Source organism: Carcharhinus amblyrhynchos, chromosome 28 (assembly GCF_965287045.1).
Source record: "Carcharhinus amblyrhynchos chromosome 28, sCarAmb.v2.hapA, whole genome shotgun sequence".
Taxonomy (NCBI): domain Eukaryota; kingdom Metazoa; phylum Chordata; class Chondrichthyes; order Carcharhiniformes; family Carcharhinidae; genus Carcharhinus; species Carcharhinus amblyrhynchos.
In genome coordinates, this window is record NC_137351.1 from 673,294 (window position 1) to 696,556 (window position 23,263).

Below are 23,263 nucleotides of genomic sequence, written 5' to 3' on the forward strand. Positions count from 1 at the left end.
AAGGACCCCGAGGTCCCTCTGCACCGTCGCCTGCTGCAGTTTTTCACCACATAAGTAATAAGAGTTTGCATGCGAATTCGACACAGAACTTTTTGGGGAAAATTCTGCCCTGTATTGTTTCTACAGATCCCCTCTCATTCTCCTAAATTCCTGTGAGTATAAGCTCAATTGATCCAGTCTGTCTGATGTATTTCAGGAATCAGTCTGGTGAATCTTCGCTAAACTTTCTCAATGGCAAGAATGTTCTTCCTCAGAATAGGGGATGCAAACTATACATAATACTCAAGATGTGGCCTCACAAAGGCTGAGTACAATTGCAGCAAGACAATCTTATTCCTATATCAACTCTTCTTGCTATGAAGGCCAGCATGCCATTAGCTTTCCTCACTGCCTGCTGTACCTGCATGCCAACTTTCAGCACAGGTCATGTTGCACTTTCCTTTTCCTAAACTGTCACCATTCAGATGATAATGTTTTCTGTTTTTTGCCACTGAAATGGATAACCTCACATTTATCCACATTATATTGCATTTGTCAAGTATTTGCCCACTCAGTCAGCCTGTCACCCTGCAGCCTCGTAGCACTCATAGCACACGTTGCCACCCAGTTTAGTGTCATCTCCAAATTTGGAAATTATACATCCAATTCCTTCATCAAATCATTAATGTATATTGTGAACAGTTGGGGTCCCAACACTAAACTCTGCAGTGCCCCACTAGTCACTGTCTGCCTCTCTGAAAGGATCCAAATAATAGTAAGGTGAACTTTGCAGGGCCAACATTGGTAGGGCTGCGGGTATCATTTTTCCAGTGCCTTGGTTAATCCATCCAGTTTCATTACTTTTAAACATTGTAGTGGTTTGATTCAACGGGTCATTTCAGAACACATTTAAAAATCAAACACTTTGCTGTGGAGCTGGACTCGCATGTAGGTTAGACCAGGTAAGGATGGCAGATTTGCTTCTTTAAAGGGCAATATGTTTTCAACAACAATTGTTTTGTGATTGCCATTAGACTAGCTCTGAATTCCAGATTTTTTTAATTTTAAATTCCACCAGCTGCCAAGATGGGATTTGAACTTGTGACCCAAAACAAAGGCTTGGCCTTTGTTATAGCTAGGTTGTAGAGAAAGATCAACTTAATGCAGGGTAGGTCCATTCAAAAGTCTGACAGCAATAGGGAAGAAGCTGTTCTTGAGTCAGCTGGTACATGACCTCAGACTTCTGTACTTTTTTCCTGGCGGAAGAAGGTGGAAGAGAGAATGTCAGGGGTCTTTAATTATGCTGGCTGCTTTACCGAAGCAGCGGAAAGTGTAGACAGAGTCAACAAACGGGAGGCTGGTTTGCGTGACGGATTGGGTTACATTAACTCCCAACACCCCCACAAAACACGTGCAGTAAAATCTTAGCAATCAGACATATTTATTACTGATCCTATAGAGTAGGCTTCACCTTTAGTTTAAGTCTTGTTCGTCCTTCCTCATCCAACATTTCCTCATCTTCAAATTCATCTTCATAGTACTGGGGATCGAATGGTCTAAAACAACAAAGAAAGAAGACGATTTTAACAACGACTACAAACAACCATGATTGTTATGGTATGTGCTCAAATAAGACAGCTGTGATGTACAAGCAATAATCTTGATGTACCCTGCAAATTGACTGGGGTGTCTCAAAAGTACCAAATGAGTCAGTCTGTCCCAGGCAGAATCAGGCTTGAATTGGTTTCAGCTAACTACTAGAAAGCACAACAAAATATAAATAATTTTGTAAAAGGTCAATGCAACCAAAACAAAACTTTAACTTTTATCGCAGAACATGCAGCTTTTGTGGTATATTCAGTCAAAAGAACAAAAGGACGTCTGATGTTAACCAATGTCATTTGACAAAGTGTTTCCTTTATCTTATCTCTTTGTGTCAGCACCTATATTTGCATCATGACGCAAGTGAAGATGGTATCACAAATACCTGTATTACAGGAAAGAGATACCAAAATGTTTACACTTTTGAATATTGTTTAAATAGCTAAGGAGAGAGTTGAAATAGAATGAAAGGTTTTAGTAGATTCAGTATTCAACATGTCCAATCACCATGGTGCTATAATCACCAAAGTCAATAAAATGTTCGACTATATGGAAAAAGATTTGCATTTACATTGTGGCTTTCATGATCTTAGAATGCCCAAAAGTGCTTTGCAGCCAACTGGCCACTTATTGAAGCAGGGTCACTACTCAATGTTGGGAAATTGTAGCAGCCAATCTGCATACAGCAAGTTTCTACAAACAAATGATGCACATGGCCAGATAGTTTGCTTTTGTTTAATGACACTGGTTGAAATAAAGAAAAACTTGCATTTATAATCGCACTTTTCCAGACCACCAGATGTCTCAAGTCACTTTACAGCCAATTAAATACTTTTGAAGTGTCATCACAGCTGTAATGAGATTCAGGGATAAAGATAGGCAAGATCACTTGGAAAACTCTTCTGTCTTCCTTTGATCAGTGCCTTGGGGTCTTTTACATCTACCTTAGGGAACAGATGAGGCCTCAGTTGGTGAAAGTCGGCATCTCTAACAGCGCAGCATATTCTGAAGTGTTAGCCTGAAGTATGCGCCCAAGTCTCTGGAGTGGGAATTAAACCTCCTGCCTCAAAGGCCAAATTAGGAGAATGCAAGTTGGGGAAGTCAGGTTACCATTCTGATATGTGTGTTTCAAAAAAGTAGGGATGGGCAGAGAGACTAACTGGCTGTCTCTTGCGGTATTCAGCATGGATCTACATTGCAACCTCAATGACTCACTGTAGTTAATTTATCTTTTATTCATTCATGGGATGTGGACTTCAATGATTAGACCAGCATTTGTTGCCCATTCCTAACTGGCCTCAAGAAGGTGACGGTGAGCTGCCTTCTTGAACTGCTGAAGTCCATGTGTTGTGGCACATCCACAGCGCTGTTGAGAAGGAAGTTCCAGGATTTTGACCCAGCGACAAGAAACGGCAATATGGTTCCAATTCAGGATAGTGCTGGCTTGGAGGGAAACTTGGAGGTGATCATCTCCCCATACATCTGCTGCTCTTGTCCTTCTAGAACATTACAGCGCAGTACAGGCTCTTCGGCCCTCAATGATAGGAGAGGTCATAGGTTTGGAAGGGGTTGTTGATGGAAACTTGGTAGTTGCTGCAGGCATCTTGCAGATGATACACACTTCTGCTCACTGTGCATCAGTGGTGGGGGAAGCGAACGTTGAAAGTTGTGGATAGGGCGCCAATCAAGCAGCTGCTTTGTCCTGGATGGTCCTCTCAAATGAAGGGTCACCCAGACTGAAAATGTTGGCTCTATTCTCTCTCTACAGGTGCTGTCAGACCTGCTGAGTTTCTCCAGCATTTTCCGTTTTTGTTTCAGATTCCAGTATCTGCAGTATTTTGCCTTTGTCCTGGATGGTGTTAAGCTTCTCAGGAGGTTATTGGACCTGCACTCATCCAGGCAAATTATTGGACCTGCACTCATCCAGGAGAGTGGAGAGTATGCCATCATACTCCTGACTTGTGCCTTGTAGATGGTGGACAGGTTTTGGGGAATCAGGAAGCGAGTTACTTACCACAGAACCCACAGCCTCTGATTTGTTCTTGTAGCTACGGTATTTATATGTTGGGTCCAGTTCAGTTTTTGGTCCATGGTAAGTCACAGCATGTTGATAGTAGGGGATTGAGCAATAATAATGCCATTTAATGTCAAGGGGAAATGGTTAGATTCATCCTTGTTGGAGGTGGCCATTGGCTAGCATTTGTGTGGTGCATATATAACCATAATCTGCATCTGTTCATAGAACATAGAACACTACAGCACAAACAGGCCCTTCGGCCCACGAGTTGCGCCGATCACATCAACACCTACCAATCTATAGACCTATCTATAACCCCCAATCCCATTAAACCCCATATACTCATCCAGAAGTCTTTTAAAAGACCCCAGCGAGTTCGCCTCCACCACCACTAACGGCAGCCGATTCCATTCACTCACCACCCTCTGAGTGAAAAACTTACCCCCAACATCACTTCTGTACTTTCCTCCCCGCACCTTAAATCTGTGTCCTCTCGTAGCGACCATTTCAACCCGGGGAAATAGCCTCTGAGAATCCACCCTATCTATTCCTCTCAACATTTTATAAACTTCAATCAGGTCGCCTCTCAACCTTCGTCTCTCCAGGGAAAAGAGTCCCAGCTCCCTCAACCTAACTTCATAAGGCATGCCTCCCAGTCCAGGCAACATCCTTGTAAATCTCCTCTGTACCCTTTCAATAGCTTCTACGTCTTTCCTATAGTGAGGCGACCAGAACTGCGCGCAGTACTCCAAATGAGGCCTGACAAGGGTTTTATAAAGTCTTATAGTGGAGGGGGAAAACTCTGAAATTAATAAATTGGATACTATCGTGAAGATCTGTACAATATTTCTGGATGAGTTAAAATTGGCCAACTAGTCCTTTGCATCTATGCTGTGATTTAAAATGGATGGGATATCTGGCCTGTACATTCATACTAATATTTGAGGAGAAGCCAACACACAAGTCTGACATACCTGGGCTCCACACTAAGAAAATTAGGTAATTTAACGAAGTATAGATCATTTCCCAAATCAGTGTTCACTTTAGGAATCTCTACTTCTATCCGTGTTTCTGGGATTGGTTCTTCTTCTTGGTGTTCTTGATCCATGCCATACTCATCCTGAAGGAAAAAGGAAATCATTAAGCAGGAGTAGGAGGAATGCAAAGATTGGTGCCAAATGTATACTTGGCATAGTGCTAGCATTGTTGCCCCAAGTCCCAATGAGTACAGACTAGAGCTCCAGTTCTAATTTGTTTGTTGACATCTAGCCAGATACTCTCATTGGCTATGGGCAGCTCCAACTCCTTATCATGTGACTTGTAGAAGCCCATGAAAGTCTTCCCCTGTATGGGATGAATTACCCTACCAGCTGCTATGAAGGTGGCTATGAGTATACAAGTGTTCATGCCACAGTCTCTCTGGCTATTAGTTAGGGTGTGATGAATAGCAGATATGTCGAGAGGTTTGAACGAATGGTCCAGGGTCACAAGTTCATGTTTAAAAATGCATTTCTTGGAGCCAGCATTTATTGCCAATCCCTAATTCCCCTTGACCCAAATTCTGATTACTTTTAGTTTTAAATCTGGAATAAAAATATAGTATCAGTAATGCTGGCCAGGAAAACAAAAACAGAAAATGCTGGAAAAGCTCAGCAGGTCTGACAGCATCTTTGGATGTGGGTATGCCGGCGTTGGACTGGCGTAAGCACAGTAAAAAGTCTGACAACACCAGGTTTTAGTCCAACCTATTTATTTGATAATATTCTCACAAGCTTTCGAGGGGTTACCCTCTTCGTCAGGTGAATGGAGAGTTCTGGCCTCAGACAGAGCATATAAAGCACAGACAGTTTAGAGATTACTGATTAAAATGCGAATCCTTACACCTAACCTGCTGTTCAAGACCTGAAGTGGCTGATAATGTGAGTGGTAGGAGCACTGATCACAGTTTAAAGAGATGTGTATTGTCTCCAGACAGTACAGTAAGTGAGGTTTTGCAAACCCAGGCAAGTCACGGGGGTTACACGGGGGTCGCACTATCTGTAACCCCCGTGACTTGCCTGGGTTTGCAAAACCTCACTTACTGTACTGTCTGGAGACAATACACATCTCTTTAAACTGTGATCAGTGCTCCTACCACTCACATTATCAGCCACTTCAGGTCTTGAACAGCAGGTTAGGTGTAAGGATTCGCATTTTAATCAGTAATCTCTAAACTGTCTGTGCTTTATATGCTCTGTCTGAGGCCAGAACTCTCCATTCACCTGACGAAGAGGGTAACCCCTCGAAAGCTTGTGAGAATATTATCAAATAAATAGGTTGGACTAAAACCTGGTGTTGTCAGACTTTTTACAGCATCTTTGGAGACAGAATAGAGCCAACGTTTCAAGTCAGGATGACCCTGCGTCAGAGCTGAAGACAAATAATAGGACTAGATTTATACTGTTGGCGCATCTTTTGTAATTGACCAAGATTTGATTTAATTTAATTGACCAAGATGTCATCGATAAAAAGACAAAGGGAATGTAAATCGTGGTGATAAAGACTGAGAGTGGTGCCAATAGCATCCATTAAGAGATCAAAATGTGCAAATGGCAGAACAAAGGTGCAAAATGTCAAAGAAAATGTGAGACATGTGGCAGATGGTCCTTGTGAGGTGATTGGAGTGGGGAGCAAGATGGAAAGCGAGATTTAGAAGTGGACAAATGAAATAATGGAATAAATTAAAATTTAAAATAAGAAATTCCTTTGACAAGGTCCTGCATGGGAGGTTAGTTAGGAAGGTTCAGTCGCTAGGTATACATGGAGAGGTAGTAAATTGGATTTGACATTGGCTGAATGGAAGAAGCCAGAGAGTGGTAGTGGAGGATTGCTTCTCTGCGTGGAGGCCTCTGACTAGTGGTGTGCCACAGGGATCAGTGCAGGGTCTATTGTTGTTTGTCGTCTATATTATTAATCTGGATGATAATGTGGTAAACTGGATCACCAAAATTAGCTGATGATACAAAGATTGGAGGTGTAGTGGACAGTGAGGAAGGTTTTCAAAGCTTACAGAGGGATTTGGACCACCTTGAAAAATGGCAGATGGAGTTTAATGCAGACAAGTGTAAGGTATTGCACTTTGGAAGGACAATCCAAGGTAGAACATACAAGGTAAATGGTAGGATACTGAAGAGTGCAGTAGAACAGAGGGATCTGGGAATACAGATACATAATTCCCTAAAAGTGGCATCACAGGTAGATAGGTTCGTAAAGAATGCCTTTGGAACATTGGTCTTTATAAATCAAAGTATTGAGTATAAGAGTTGGAATGTTATGGTGAGGTTGTATAAGACATTGGTGAGGTTGAATTTAGAGTATTGTATGCAGTTTTGGTCACCTAATTACAGGAAGGATATTAATAAGGTTGAAAGAGTGCAGAGAAGGTTTACAAGGATGCTGCCGGGACTTGAGAAACTGAGTTACAGAGAAAGTTTGAATAGGTTGGAACTTTATTGCCTGGAGCATAGAAGAATGAGGGGAGATTTGAGAGAGGTGTATAAAATTATGATGGGTATAGATTGAGTGAATGCAAGCAGGCTTTTTCCACTGAGGCTAGGGGAGAGAAAAACTAGAGGACATGGGTTAAGGGCGAAGGCAGAAAAGTTTAAAGGGAATATTAGGGGAGGGTTCTTCACACAGGGAGTGGTGCGAGTGTGGAATGAGCTGCCAGATGAAGTGGTGAATGCGGGCTCACTTTTGTCATTTAAGAAAAGCTTGGATGGGTTCATGGATGGGAGGGGTGTGGAAGGATATGGTCAGGTGCAGGTCAATGGGACTAGGCAGAAAAATGGTTTGGCACAGCCAGGATGGCCCGTTTCTGGGCTGTAATGTTCAATGGTTCTATGGTTAAGAACAATAAAAAGTAATAAAAATAGATTAAGATAAAAAGAAATGAAATAAAATCAATGAAAATTTGGGTGGAGGAGAACATTCATGTTCTAAAGTTGTTGAACGTGTTCAACTCTTAGTGGATGCTATTTTTCTGTTTTTGTTTCAGATCCCAGCATCTGCAGTATTTTGCTTTTATCGGACAGTTGTAAAAAAACCATCTGGGTCATCAATATCCTTTTGGGAAGCAAATATGTTAGCAGGTTTGGTCTTGTAGTTAACTCTTAATTGCCTCCTAGTGTGGCCTGGCAAACTTCGCAGTTGTACCAACCACTATGACAAAGTATAATAACCTCAATAACTGCAGTGGTTCAATAAGGTAGCTCACCAGCAACTCTTCCAGGGCACACAGGGATGTGCGATTAATGTTGACAGGGATATGTCATAAATGTTGACATCCCGTGAAGAAATATTTAAAATAAAGCAGCTTGCAAATACTTCTGGAACTTCACATTATCTTTTCAAGAAAGAGGGGGAAAAGGAACACCAAATAATCTTGATGCTGGAAGCCACTGAATCAACATTCTGCTAGCAGAATTTGAAGACGTATTCGATGTTACATATTACCCTTCGCTTTCTCCAGTATTTGTATATTGTGTGACTGAAACCATAGTTTTCATACATAATTAATATTCTCCTAATTTGTAAACAATTAAAACTATTGAAATCAATTTAGACATTTTCCCTTCAGCTGCAGAAATTGTACTGCAATGCTGTCCAAACAAATGACATAAGGTCTCTCTTGTCAGCACTGGTGGGTATTAGCACATTTTATATAATTCCATTGATTTAGCAATTACCCAGAAAAGTGAACCATTCACAATGTCAAAGGAGTCATGCTGTTCATTAGCAGGACTCCTTTGACATTGTGGGTTGAAATAGATTGCACAAGGTCAATGGAATGTACCTTGCTCTTGCAGACAAACAAGTACAGGAGTAGGCCATTCAGCCCCTCGAGCCTACTCTGCCAATTGATAAGATCATGGCTGATCTGATAGTAACCTCAAATCTGCATCCCACCTACTCTCAATAATCTTTCTCAACAAGAATCTCTCCACCTCTTTCTTAGAGATATTCCAAGACTCTGCTTCCAATGCCTTTTCAGAAAGAGTTCCAAAGACTCAGGACCCTATGACAGAAAAATGTTTGCCTCATCGCCATTTTAAATGGGCAACCCTTTATTTTTAAACAATGACTCCTACTTCTAGATTCTCCCACAAAAGGAAACATCCTCTCCACATCTACCTGTCAAGACCCCTTAGGATTTTATATGCTTCAATCAAGTCACCTCTTACTCTTCTAAACTGCAGCAGATACAAGTCTAGCCTGTCCAACCTTTCTTCATAAGACAACCCAACTGATCTTACCATATACCCAAACTGAAAGTACTTAAAGTGATTGAGTGTGCAAAAATGGAAGAGTGTTCCATTTCCCAGTGCCAATCATTCCTCACTGCTAATAAAAACAAGAAGTCACCAAGAATGACAAAACACTCCATGAGTTTCAATTTGATAAACTAACTAGTTAAAAACTTAAAGAACAGTGCAGCAATGTTGCTAGTCAAGAAGGTGTAATGTCATTTCATGCCAATCTAACATTCCTCTTTGGTATTGTAATGAGAATCCAGATTCCAAGTCCCATGAATTAAAAAAAAAGCAGCCAGTGGAAACTATTACTTTCTCTAAGCCTCTTAATCTTAAACCTCCATTCACCCAGCAATAAAAATCCTTTCTTCATAAATGTAAGCTCTCCTTCCTAGCATAATTTTCGAGAATCATCCCTGTACATATGATCTGACTGTGGCCTAACGAATGACTTGCAAAAATTCAGTCATGCTATTTTCATTTTTTTTAATCGATTCCTGGTACTCTAGTAAGCAGTCATCCTTCTCATGTTAAAATTAAGAGTGTTTCCACTTGTAGGGAAGAACAAAACTAGAGGTTGCCAATGTGATAGTCACCAAGAAATCAAATCAGGGATTCTGAAGAAATATCTTTGCCAGAGTGCTGAGAATGCGAAGCTTGCTACCACAGAGTAGCTGAGTGAATACAGTGGATGCATTTTAAAGGAAGCAAGATGAGAGTATAAAGGAAAAGGAAATAGGGGGTTTTGATGATGGAATTGAGGGGAAGTATATTCGAGACATGCTACATAGGACAGATTTGGTTAAAAATGAGTGGGGGATTTACTAATGGTGCGTGATTTCTTCCATGGCTGCTGTTTCTCTCTCTGTTTCCCGTGCTAGGTCTGTTAAATCATTTCTAATGCATACATTAATACAGCAAAGCTCCAGTGAGCCACCAGGAATAAATACAAATACATAACACGGAGGACGAGACAAATCTTGGATAGAGCACATTGCTGGCATGAACTGGTTCGGCTGAAAGGCCAGTTTCTGTGCAATTCGACCTGCAAGTTTGGCATGGCTGAGCACAACTTAAAAATTAAAACTGTAAAATGTTCAACTAAATTGGAGGAAATTCAACTAAAAATATCATCGTTTCTAGTTAGTTACAGTCTACAAAATGGAAATCAGACAAAGAACGAAGGAACCCTCAGCACAGGAACAGGCCCTTTGGCCTCCCAAGCCTGCACCAACTATGCTGTCCACCTGAACTAAAACCCCCTATCCTTTCAGGAACCATATCCTCTATTCCCATCCTATTCCTGTATTTGTCAAGATGCCCCTTATTGGAAATATTTAACAAATACTTACGACAGGTTGGCCTGGAGTGGGAGGCTTCTCACCTTCGCTGTCGGATGAAATATCATCTGCACCCCCAAAAAGATCATCTCCTTCTATTTTATCTGCAGTACAGACACATCATTTTGGGACTTATTTAGAAAAACATTGGTGCTACTTGCTATACGCTACCAATATACTGGTAAAAAAGTAGAAAGTTTGTGAACAAAACCTTTTGAACCAAAGTTTAAAATATCTGTAAGAAGGTTACCTTTATCTTTTACATCGCTGTCAGAATCAGAATCTGAAGGAATTATTTTCTTTGGTTTCTGTCTAACGACTTCATCCTCACTGTCACTGCCTCTTGCAGAAACTGAAATTGAAAACGGAGAACAGTTTAAAAGACAAGTATTTGACTCAGAACCTTACTGATGTTGAGGCTCTTCCCACAATTATTTTCAGCGGAGCAGAGCAGGGCTGCTCAAAATCAAATCAGAAGAGTGATCCTCTCAATATATGAGATTACAAATATTAAAGCACCTCCTTCCCAGAACCTCAGGAAAAAAACGTACCCATATTTCACCAACTTAAAATGTTGAAAACTGGTTAAAGCAATTGATATTCCATTTAGAAAATGAAAAACACTGAGTTCTGCCATTTGGCAGATTCCCAATGAACTGGAATGATCCCATATGATTGAAAATATAAATAACTCGTGGGATGGAATTCTCCCAACCAGTCCATGGCAGGTTTGGTGGCGGACGGGCGTAGTGAACTGGCAGCAGCCAAAACGTTGGAAACCCACCAGTGTATAATCCCTTTGCATTTCTCCCAATGGTGGCGTAAATGCGATTTGCATTAATATGCATCTCATGAATGCTTATTAAAACAGCTGCTGAAAGGCCCACCAGGCCTTTCAATCTAACACCACACCGGCAGAAATTTACCTCAGTGTCAAACCCAATTATTAAGGAGTGGCATGCATGAGACGGTCCTCAGTTTGCCAGAGACTTCAGGGTAAGCACAACAACTTCCTGCATAGTGCTGCACTGCTCCTGATGGTCTGTTGACCACTCTGCTGGGGCAGACTGGTTCCAGCCTACATCCCTAAGCTGAGCTGGTCTTCATGCACAGCAATGCGCTGTTGGACCCATAGACCCTCCTGTGTCACCAAGTTGGGTCAGTATAGTGCCTTGCTTTGGGGAGTAGAGGTCCTCTTACCCCTGGTGCCACACATCAACGTCCACCTGTACAGGACTCTGCTGCCGTACTCATAATGCCACTGCAACAAAGTTCTGATGTTCGATGGGGGTTGAATGCGAGGTGAGGCTGGGATGTGAGGGGAGAGTGGCCCAACAAAGACATGGGGGGAGCAACATGGAAGAAGGGCTGTGCAAGGAGGGAAGGGGGTGGAGGCAGAAAGACAAAGGCTCTCCACGGCTGGCAGAAGGGCAAGGAGGTGGATGAAGAAGATACACAAGCAAAGGGAAGGCCGAGAGGAGGGGAACTGGGCCCGGACAAGGCTGCATGATAAATTCACAGTAAGAAGTCTCACGACACCAGAGTATCCCATCACACTCCTGACTTGTGCCTTGTAAACAGGCTTTGAAGAGTCAGGAGGTGAGTTACTAGCCGCAGTATCCTTAGCCTTTGACCAGCTGTTGTATGTTTGTGTGGCGAGTCCAGTTGAATTTCTGGTTAATGATAACTCCAAGACTGCTGACAGTGAGGGATTTGTGATGATAAAACCGCTGAATGTCAAGGGACGGTGGTTGCTCTGTCTCTTATTAGTGATGGTCATTGCCTGGCATTTGTGTGCCATCAATGTTACTTGCCATTTGTTAACTCAAGCCTGGATATTGTCCAGATCTTGCTGCATTTGAACTGTTTCAATACCTGAGGAAATCTGTGCTGGACTGTTGTTTAAATATGGCACTGGGACCTTTGAACCTAAAACTGATGGTGGGCAAATTGAATGGAACTCACCTGTGCATACTTAGAGGTTCCCAAACCAGAATCTGGTGCAGAAACCTGCTATCTGGGTCATGGGAAAGGCCCTACCAGAGCCTCTCACCACCACACAGAATTAAAATGGCAGAATTCCGCCACAGATTTCCGCACACAGGTTATTTATTTCATTTATCCTTGATCAATCTTTGATGAATGCATTTAAAGTGGTAATGACAACTGTCTCTATGATACCTTATAAGTAGAAGCAATTTAAACTTCATATTTCTGGGACCACATAAGTATTATGAAGGGAAATAATGAAGCAATATTTTGACTAAAACCTAGCATGACACCAAAGCTTCCTTTGCAAAACTGATTATTGATTTGAAGAATCTGAAACCACTAATGGGAAACTGGAAAACTACACACAAAATTGTTGCTTCTTCTTGTGACAAAGTATGTAACTAATACAGTTTTCAGAATTCTCCTGAAATGATGTTCACTTAATTCAACTGAGGCTGGGCTGTATCTGAGCCATACAGACCAGGAGTGCACCAAGTTCAATTCCAGCAAATGCCAAATTATTTACCTGATTTATGTTCCTGTTCATCATCTGATAGGTGCTGCTCATCATCTGAATTGTGTGGTTTTTCTTCTTCATCTGATTGGTCACTTCTGGACTCTCTCTCCCACTTCTCATTCTCAGAGTGCACCTCCTTTCCAGAAACCTCAGCATCTGACTGGTTACTGGCAGCATCGGAGTGGGAGTGGTTACTGGCAGCATCAGAGTGGGAACGAACGCTGCCGGCATCTGAATGGACATTGCCAGCTTCAGAGTGGAATCGCATGCTGCCAGCATCAGATTGGATGCTACCAGCATCAGAACGGGCACTACCAGCATCAGAACAGGAACTGCCAGCATCAGAGTGGACGCTGCCAGCATCAGAATGCATACTGCCAGCGTCAGAGTGTACACTGCCAGCCTCAGAGTGTACACTGCCCGCATCAGAGTGCATACTGCCCGCATCAGAACCCACACTGCCCGCATCAGAGTGCATGCTGCCTGCATCAGAACGATTGTCGTCATCTTCATTGTCAAACTGTTGTTCTTCAGAGCCACTTTGTTGCTCTGCCTCTGAATGCTGGACCTCATCTTGATCAGAGTGTCCTGACGCTATGGACTGGTTATCAGATCTGTCGTCACTTCCACTATGTCTCGAGTGTACTTCATCCTCACTATCCTCTCCAAATAACTCTTTATTGCTGGGCTTTGCAGCCTCTCTCCCATCTTCATCCTCATTCGCATCTTCCCTTTCACTCTCACTCCCTGAAGGATTGCTTTCCGATGCTGCTTGCTCCTGCTCCGAATCAGAGCCAGATCCAGATCCCGAGTCAAAATCTGTGGAACAAACAAATCAATTAAATGTACCTGGTTTCATTCCTGTCCCTGTACTCAGATTATGAGATATTGTGACAGCAATATGAGCTTTTTGTCTTGTTTGATTCTAATACAATGAAACAACTTAAACAGACAGGCTACCTGGATTTGCTCACTGTTTTCATAGAATCCCTCCACTGTGGAAAGATGCCTTTCTGCCCATCAAGCCTGCACCAACAATAATCCCAGCCAAGCCCTATCCCCATAACCTCAAGTATTTACCTTAATCCTCTTGACACTAAGGGGCAATTTAGCATGGCCAATCAATCTACATATTTCATAAGTCCTTAAAGCCTGGGAACCTAAATCACAAACAATGCAACCTCAACAACTGTGGACAACCAGTGTATGCTGACTTTAAAAGAATGGCAAACATTCTCTTCCACAGCACAAGTCCAAAAATGCAGAACATAAATCTCCTTCCACATCCTCAACAGAAAGAAATTGTGTCTCAACCAAGTGAAACACCACAACAAGATAGATTTGCTGAATTATTTCCAACTGCCCTGCCCCACAGGTCTCTTACTAGTTGGTAAGACAAAAATATAATATTCCTCATATCTTTTTGTTCATCCTTAACCAGCAGTTAGGTAATGTTCATTTCCCAACTCAACAGAGCTGGACTACACTACATTAAAAGAAAAAGACATTAAAATTGTAACGTCAATGCATTCGCATCTATTACAGCAAAGAATGGGTAACAAGTCAAAAAAGCTTCTCTAAAAGAGGTTGCTTATACAAAGACTACTGTGTCTGTGGTCTCCAAAAAAAATCCCTGTTCAAGGTGGCACAGTGACACAATGGTTAGCACTACTGCCACACTGCAGGGACGTGGGTTTGATTCAGCCTTGGGCTACTACCCGTGTAGAGTTTGCACGTTCTTCCCGTGTCTGTGTGAATTTCTCCAAAGATGTGCAGGTTAAGTGGATTAGCCATGGTAAAAGCATGGGGTTACTGGAATAGAGTGCAGCATGGACCTTGGGGCAGAATGTTCCTTTGGACATTCAGTGCAGACTTGCTGGGCCAAATAGCCTCCTCCTGTACTGTAAGAATTCTAGAATTCTATGGTTCTATAGTTCTAAGATGGAACATTTAAGAACGTAAGAAATAGGAGCAGGAGTAGGCCATCTAGCCCTTCGAGCCTGCCCCGCCATTCAATAAGATCATGGCTGATCTGAAGTGGCTCAGTTCCACATTCCCACCCTCTCCCCATAACCCTTAATTCCCTTGTCTACCAAAAACCCATCTACCCACGTCTTAAATATATTTAGCGAGGTAGCCTCCACCACTTCAACGGGCAGACAATTCCAGAGATTCACCACCCTTTGAGTGAAGTTCCTCCTCAACTCCGTCCTAAACTGCCCCCCCATTTATCTTGAGGCTGTGCCCTCTAGTCCTACTGTCCTTTCTGAGAGGGAAGAGCCTCTCCACCTCTATCCTATCTATCCCATTCATCATCTTGTACGTCTCAATGAGATCTCCCCTCATCCTTCTAAACTCTAACGAGTACAAGCCTAGTTTATTCAGCCTCTCCTCATAGCTCAACCCCCTCAACTCCGGTATCAGCCTAGTGAACCTCCTCTGCACTCCCTCCAAGGCCAAAATATCCTTGCGTAAGTGCAGTGACCAAAACTGCACACAGTACTCCAGCTGCGGCCTCACCAGTGCCCTGTACAGTTGCAGCAAGACCTCCCTACTTTTATATTCAATCCCCCTTGCTATGAAGGCCAGCATCCCATTCGCCTTCCTCACCACCTGCTGCACCTGCAGGCTGGGTTTTTGCGACTCATGCACAAGGACCCCGAGGTCCCTCTGCACTGTAGCATGCTGCAGCTTTTCACCATGTAAGTAGTAGTCCTTCCCACCATTATTCCTACCAAAGTGGACAACCTCACACTTGCCAACATTAAATTCCATTTGCCAGTTCCTTGCCCATTCGCCCAGCCTATCTAGATCCTTCTGCAGACTTTCCACACCCTCCGCACAATTTGCCGTTCCACCAATCTGTGTCATCAGCAAATTTGAACACCTTACACTCGGTTCCCTCCTCCAGATCATCTATGTAAATGGTGAATAGCTGAGGCCCCAGCACCGATCCCTGGGGCACTCCACTAGTCACCAACCGCCAATCCGAATAGCACCCATTGATACCCACTCTCTGCCTCCTATTTGACAGCCAATCCCCTATCCACGCTAACACCCTACCCCCAACTCCATGCCCCCTAACATTCTGTAACAACCTCTTGTGCGGCACCTTATCAAACGCCTTCTGAAAATCAAGAAACACCACATCCACTGGTTCCCCTCTATCCACCGCACTAGATACATCCTCATAGAATTCCAATAAATTCGTCAGACACGACTTCCCCTTAATGAAACCGTGCTGCGTCTGCTCTATCAAACAATTCTCCTCAAGATGCCTCGCTATTTTCTCCTTAATTACGGATTCAAGCATTTTACCTACAACAGACGTTAAACTAACCGGCCTACAATTCCCTGCCTTTTACCTGCTACCCTTTTTAAACAACGGTGTAACATCAGCCATTTTCCAATCTTCCGGCACTTCCCCGGAATCCAGCGAGGTTTGGAAAATAATCATCAAGGCATCCACTATCACCTCCGCCATTTCTTTCAGAACCCTTGGATGCATTCCATCCGGTCCTGGGGACTCGTCCACCGTCAGTCCCTCTAGTCTGTCGAGCACTGCCTCTCTAGTAATAATAATGTCATTCAGGCCCTCCACTCCTACCATCTTTCCATCGTTAACACCCGGCAAACTATTCACGTCCTCCTCCGTGAAGACCAAAGCAAATAAGTTTCTCAAGGCCTCAGCCATTTCCTCATACCCCACCACTAAATCCCCCCTCTCATCCTCTAAGGGTCCAACGTTCACCCTAGCCAGCCTCTTCCTTTTTATATATTTATAAAAACTCTTACTATCCTTTTTTATATTTAGCGCTAGCCCAGCTTCATAGTTTATCCTTCCTTTCTTTATCAACTTCTTCGTCATTCTTTGTTGATATTTAAACCTCTCCCAATCCTCTTCTCGCCCACTGCGCTTAGCCACTCTAAATGCATCAGCTTTTAATTTAATACTCTCCTTTACCTCCTTCGTTATCCACGGCTGATTATCTCTCCTCCTACGATCCTTTTTAACCATCGGAATAAATTTCTGCTGAGCACCAAGAAAGATCTCCTTAAACATCCTCCACTGTTCCTCAGCAGACCTACCTTCCAATGTGCTCCCCCAATCAACATTCGCCAATTCCTCTCTCATCCAATCATACTCCCCTCTGTTCAAACAAAGGACACAGGTCCGGGAACCCACTTACTCCTCCTCCATCTGCATCAGAAACTCCACCATACAATGATCACTCTTCCCAAGAGGATCCTTCACCACAAGGTCCCCAATTCTACCTGCCTCATTACATGACACCAGATCCAAGACAGCTTGCTCCCTCGTTGGCTCCAACACACACTGTTCAAGAAAACTATCCCGGCAGCATTCCAAGAACTCTTCCTCGAGCCCACCGCGTCCCACATGGGTCGACCAATCAATATGTAGATTGAAATCCCCCATAATTATCACCGTTCCATTCCTGCACGCAGCATTTATTTGCGCGTTAATAGCCTGCCCCACCTCCAGGTCATTATTTGGGGGCCTATAGACGACACCCACCAGCGTCTTCCTCCCTTTGCTGTTCCTAATCTCCACCCACAATGATTCCACATTCTGCTCTTTGGCTCCTATATCTTCCCTTACTACCACCCTGATGCTATCCTTAATCAGCAGAGCTACCCGCCCCCCCCCCCCCGCCCCTTTATCCTCCCGTCTATCCTTCCTAAACACTTGATACCCCTGGACATTCAGCTCCCAGTCCCTATCACCTTGCAGCCACGTCTCTGTAATGGCCACCAGATCATATCCATTTCTGCTGATCTGCGCCACCAGCTCATTCACTTTATTCCGAATGCTTCGTGCATTCAGATAAAGTGCCTTCATCCCAGCCTTCACCTGTACCCTATCTGCAGGAACGCCCCCTACTCCCTTTATTATTGGGACATCCTTGGCCTCTTCCCGTACCTGTACCCTCTCCTTTACTTTAGACCCTGTAATTTCACCTACCCTTGCACCCTCCCCCCCCTTAATTAGTTTAAAACCCTATCTACAGTCCTATTTACACGATTTGCCAGGACTCTGGTCCCAGCACGGTTCAGGCCAACACTATCCCACCTGAACAGGTCCCACCTACCCCAATACTGGTGCCAATGCCCCATAAATTCAAACCCATTCCTCCCACACCAATCCCTGAGCCACCCATTCACCTCTTTAATCCTATCTACCCTACGCCCGTCTGCACACGGTTCAGGTAGTAATCCAGAGATAACCACCTTGTCGGTTCTACTTTGTAATTTCATTCCCAGCTTTTCATACTCCCTCCCCAGATCCTCAGTTCGCATTTTGCCTATGTTGTTGGCACCCACACGCACCACAACGACCGGATTCTCACCCTCCCATTCCAGGTTCCTCTGCAGCCCAGATGCGACATTCTGGACCCGAGCACCAGGCAGACAACACAACCTTCTGTGCTCTTTGTCATTGTGACAAAGGATAGTGTCAATACCCTTAACCACACTATCCCCAATTACTACTACATTCCTTTTCACCTTCTCTTTGTCAATGTTCTGTGTCTGCATCACTGTACCGTGTGCAGTTTGCTCACCAACCTCACAGCCCTCGTTCTTGTCCACACTGGAAGCAAGAACTTCAAACCTGTTACGCAGATTGAGAGGCTGAGGCATTTGGTCCCCACTCTCCTTCCTCCTCTCCCCACCCTCCTTCCTCCTCTCAGCAGCCCCCTCTTGGTCCTGACCCTTAGAGTGAGCCAGTCCAGGGGGGGTGGATGTCTCTTGCACCCCATTATCAATGGCACCCTCCCTCACCCTGATAAGCCTCAGTGTCAGAAGCTCAGAGGCCAGCTCATCTACTTTGAGCTGTAGCACCTCCAGCAACCTGCACTTACTGCAGACATGGTCACTTGGAAGGACCCTGGGGTCCACCAGCTCCCACATCATACAGAAACTGCAAATAAATGACAGGAATTAAAAAGTTAGTGACATCAATAATTCGCAGAAAGAATTTGGGCATATATCCTACCAAGAATTGAATTCTTCCCCACAGAGGATGTGCTATTGGAGATAGAGAGATCACTTTTTAAAGAAAGATAGCCTTGGATTGTGTATGACATGTTAGTTGTTTATTGCTAGTTCCTAATTGTCCCATTAGAGTTCAGCATTAACCACATAATGTGAATTCACAAGCAAAATACCCCTTCCCTGGAGAATATCATGCTTGAGTTTTTCCAAAACAGCAGTATTCATGAAAATTTTTCTTGGCATTGACTTTCTTCCTCCTCCTTCAGGTACCATTCCCCAAAGGGCATTGGCCACCATTGCCTTCCATTGGATTGGTCCATGATTATGCTTGGCAAAGTATTGTAGTGGTTTGTCACTGCCCTGTGCAGTATGGCTGACCAGGAACCTGGGTACTCTTGACCACCTGCCAGATTGCATATTGCCAAGATTTACAGGCTGGTAATCCACCTGTTTGGACAAGTTATGAACACACCTTCTATGGCCATCGAGTCCTGAAGTGGAATTTGAGCCTGGAGCTTCTGACTCAGACGCAGGGATGCTACCACTCCACAAGATCTCCACTGGTACTGGCTCACAGTTATCAAATTAGTTTAATTCAATTTTGTAACTTACCATTGTGGGATTTGAACTAATGGCCTCTGGGTTGTTAGCACAGCACCATATCTGTTATTTATTTGTGTCACAAATAAGCTAACAGATGCTGTCAGACCTGCTGAGATTTTTCAGCATTTTCTGTTTTTGTTTCCAATTCCAGCATCTGCAATATTCTGTGTTTATCTTAAAGAAATGTTGTTGCACACCAACCAACAACCCCATATATTCAGTTTTCTTTTTAAATTGAGTGCAAAAAAACTGCAGTGCATTGTATGTACAAAGACTAAGCGATTACAACAATACACTACCGCAATCCTCCAACTGCCACACTCCGGTGCCTGTTTGGTGTACTGAGGGAGAATTTAGCATGGCCAACATAACCAGCACATCTTTTGGGAGGGAACTGGAGCACCTGGAGAGTGTGGTAGTGTATTGTTGTAATCGCTTAGTCTTTGTATATGCAATACACTGCAGCTTTTTTGCACTCAGTTTAAAAAGAAAACTGAATATATGGGGCTGGTGGGTCCTTTTTCAAAGTAAACACAGAATATTGCAGATGCTGGAATTGGAAACAAAAACAGGAAATGCTGGAAAATCCCAGCAGGTCTGACAGCATCTGTGGAGAGAGAATAGAGCCAACATTTTGAGTCTGGCTAACCCAAGTCAGAGCTAAAGACAAAGGAAATAGGATGAGATTGATTTTGTAGGGATGGGGGAGGAGAGATTTCTTCAAGAATCATGGAACGCCTAGTGCAAAAGTAAGCCATTTGGCCCATCGAGTCGACAGTGACTTTCCAAAAGACAATCCCACTTCGGCCCACAACCCCATCTCTAAATAAAATTGCTGCACAAATCAAAGGTACGAGCAATCCAAAAATATATACAATCCTAACTTCATCCAACTTCTGCAGAATTGTTTTTTGCTCTCAAAAATTGTGTAACAAACACAAGGTTAAATTTATTACAAACTGTTAAATGCCCTCAGAAGTTGTGGTCTACCTTGATGGGGCGGGGGGGAGGGTAAAAATGGAGTCATTGAGGCTAAACAGCTCAGGGGAGGTTTGTAGACAAGATGCCCCTTTTTGGTGGCTCAGATCACCATATATTTGACCATAAGTCTGCAAAGAATGGATTGTGAGCTGATGTCCTCAGGAGAGCTTCTGGAATCAGGGGAGCTGGTGGCTGGTCTGACCCCCACTGCCCCTTTCCCTTCTCTTACTTAGGCCCCCATCCCCATTGTTAAGTGATATTGCTGCACAAACCACAGGAATGTGGAGTCCAAAACCTAATTTCATCAATATCTTGCTATTTATGTTTTCCAAGTGTGTAACAAACACAAGGTTAGATTTATTACAAATTATTAATTGCTTTCACAAGCCAGTGGTCCACCTTGATAGGAAGCTTGCTTCAGAGGGCTGAGAATTGAGTCATGGGAAGAAGCAGCAGAAGGGGGCTTTTTTGGTGGCTCAGATCATCACAGGTTCGGTGCACAAATCTACAAATGGTAGAGTTTGCACAGTTGTTAGCATGGCTGTCTCACAGCACCAGGGAGTCGGGTTCAATTCCTGGCTTGGGTCACTGTCTGTGCAGAGTCTGCATGTTCTCCTGTGGATGCTCTGATTTCCTCCCACAGACTGAAAGACGTGCTAGTTAGCCACGTTAAATTCTCCCTCAGTGTACCTGAACAGGCACAGGAGTGTGGCGACAGGGGGATTTTCAAAGTAACTTCATTGCAGTGTTAATGTAAGCCTGCTTGTGACTAATAAATAATTTTAAAAATTTGAGCCGGTGTCCTTCGGAGAGATTCTGGAGGCAGGGGAGCTGGTCTGCTCTCCCCCATTCCCCACTTGGACCCTCACTCAGTGAGAAGACCACAAGCCGCCCTCCTTTCGGGCCAGTCTGCAGCACCCTCAGCATCTTTCAATCACCAATGGAATCAGGGCCCGAGGTGCCGGGAGAAGCCGCCTGAGTGAGTGAGTAAACCCGAGTAGGGTAATGGTGACAGACCCCCGACCCAGGGGAGAGATTGCAGACCTCACCTACCCCTTCACCCACAGGCAGCTGTTACCTTTCTGGTCAGGCTCACTATCCGCGTCGCTGCCAAATAAATCCGCCATGTCCGCCATCTTGCTGAGTCGCAAAAACAAGCCGGAGCCGTAAACCGCACGCTCATTTTACGGCACTTCGTCGCGTGCGATAGCGCCTGCACTCGGCCGGAGGAGGCTGAAGCCGACCGTGCTGCCCGTGGATTCCTCCGTACCACAGGGGGCGCTGCGGGACAGCTTCTCTCAGCCGCCACAGGGGGCGCTGCGGGGCATCTTCTCTCAGCCGCCACAGGGGGCGCTGTGGGGCAGACTGCAGGGGAAATTGGAGCAGGATGAGGCCATTCGGTCCTTCCAGTCTGTTCTGCCATTGTACTATATCCTGCCTGAATTCTACCTCAATGTCATTTTCCCTCATTACCCCATATCCTCTTGTAATATATCCATTTCTATCTTGAACATATTCAATGACTGAACCTCTACAGTCCTCTAGGGTGGAAAATTCAAAAGATTAACCACCCAGTGAGTGGCAAAATTCCCCCTTATCTCAGTCCTAAATGGCCTACCTGAAGTTTCCTAACATGCCATAGAGGGTGCTCCAGGCATATTCCCTAACACCACCAGGGGCACTATGGACAGATTCCATTAACTTATGGAAAAGTTTTAGTTTATTTATTAGTCACAAGTAGGCTTACATTAACACTGCAATGAAGTTACTGTGAAAATCCCCTAGTCTCTACACTTTGGCGCCTGCTAAGGTACACTGAGGGAGAATTTAGCCTGACCATTGCACCGAACCAATATGTCTTTCGAACTGTGGGAAGAAACCGGAGCACCCTGAGGAAACCCAAACTGGAACACCCTGAGGAAACCTAGGCAGGCACAGAGAGAATGTACGGACTCACAGACAGTGGCTCAAATCAGGAATGGAACCCAGATTCTTGGCGCTGACGTAGTGCTAATCACTATGACACCATGCCACCTAGAAATGAAGGCTGGGAGGAGATTTGAAAAAAAATTCAAAATCTTGAAGGCTGTGGACAGCATAGATAGGGAATAGCATAGATAGTTCCCACTGGTGGAAGGATCAAGAGCCAGAGGACACGGATTTAAGGTAATTAGTAAAAGAAGCAAAAGCAATATGAGGAAAAGTTGTTTCAAACAATGAGTCAGTAGGGAATGCACTGCCTGAAAATGTGGTGAAAGTAGGTACAATCGAGGCATTCAAGAGAGAATTAATTGATTATTTGAAAATAAACAATTTGCAGGGTTATGGGGAGAAAACAGGAGAATGGCAAAAATGCTCATTCAAAGAGTCAATGCAGACATGATGGGCCGACTGGCCTCCTTCTGCACTGTAACAGCAATTCTGTGATTCTGATTCCCAAACACACCAAAAGGTAAGCTACAGACTTTCCCATGCCACAGAGAGCATTAGGGGGAGGTTCTTTCACCTGCCTCAGGGAACAATAAAGGCAGATTCCCAAACGATATACAGTGTCCTTCACTCGACACAGAGGGAGATTTATGCCCACTTGAGTGCCACATTCCCTGCCACTGCTGCTATTCAATGAGTATTGGGCAGGGGAGTCAACATGTAGAAAGTCCGAAAAGCAAACTCTGCCTGATTGAGGGATCAGGCATTGGGCAGGGGAGGGGTCCTACCGAGAGCCCATCATGACCCCCAACTCCCCACGCCACTACCCTGGCCTCAACTCCCCTGGGTGACTCACTAATCCTGGGCCTCTATTGGGTACATTATCAGCTGCCACCACCACTCCCACACTAAGGCCTGAAACAGACAGCTTCTCTGATTGGAATGCTGGGCACTTCATTCAGTGGCTTTTCCTGAAAGGAAACAATAGACTCGAGCA

At 44.1% G+C, this 23,263-nt stretch overlaps 1 protein-coding gene across 1 annotated transcript in view; it reads right to left on the reverse strand.

The window, feature by feature from the left end:
- The window catches only part of leo1 (LEO1 homolog, Paf1/RNA polymerase II complex component), a 31,298-nt gene extending 9,777 nt beyond the window's left edge, over positions 1-21,521 (reverse strand). Inside the window, exons 1-6 of the mRNA XM_080214248.1 lie at positions 21,416-21,521; positions 12,748-13,557; positions 10,480-10,581; positions 10,242-10,333; positions 4,573-4,718; positions 1,451-1,535 (exon numbers count right to left, since the gene is read on the reverse strand). Of these exons, the coding sequence (XP_080070374.1) occupies positions 1,451-1,535; positions 4,573-4,718; positions 10,242-10,333; positions 10,480-10,581; positions 12,748-13,557; positions 21,416-21,473 (1,293 nt within the window). The 5' untranslated portion in view covers positions 21,474-21,521. The remainder of the gene's footprint in view (positions 1-1,450; positions 1,536-4,572; positions 4,719-10,241; positions 10,334-10,479; positions 10,582-12,747; positions 13,558-21,415) is intronic.
- Positions 21,522-23,263: the final 1,742 nt, after the last annotated feature.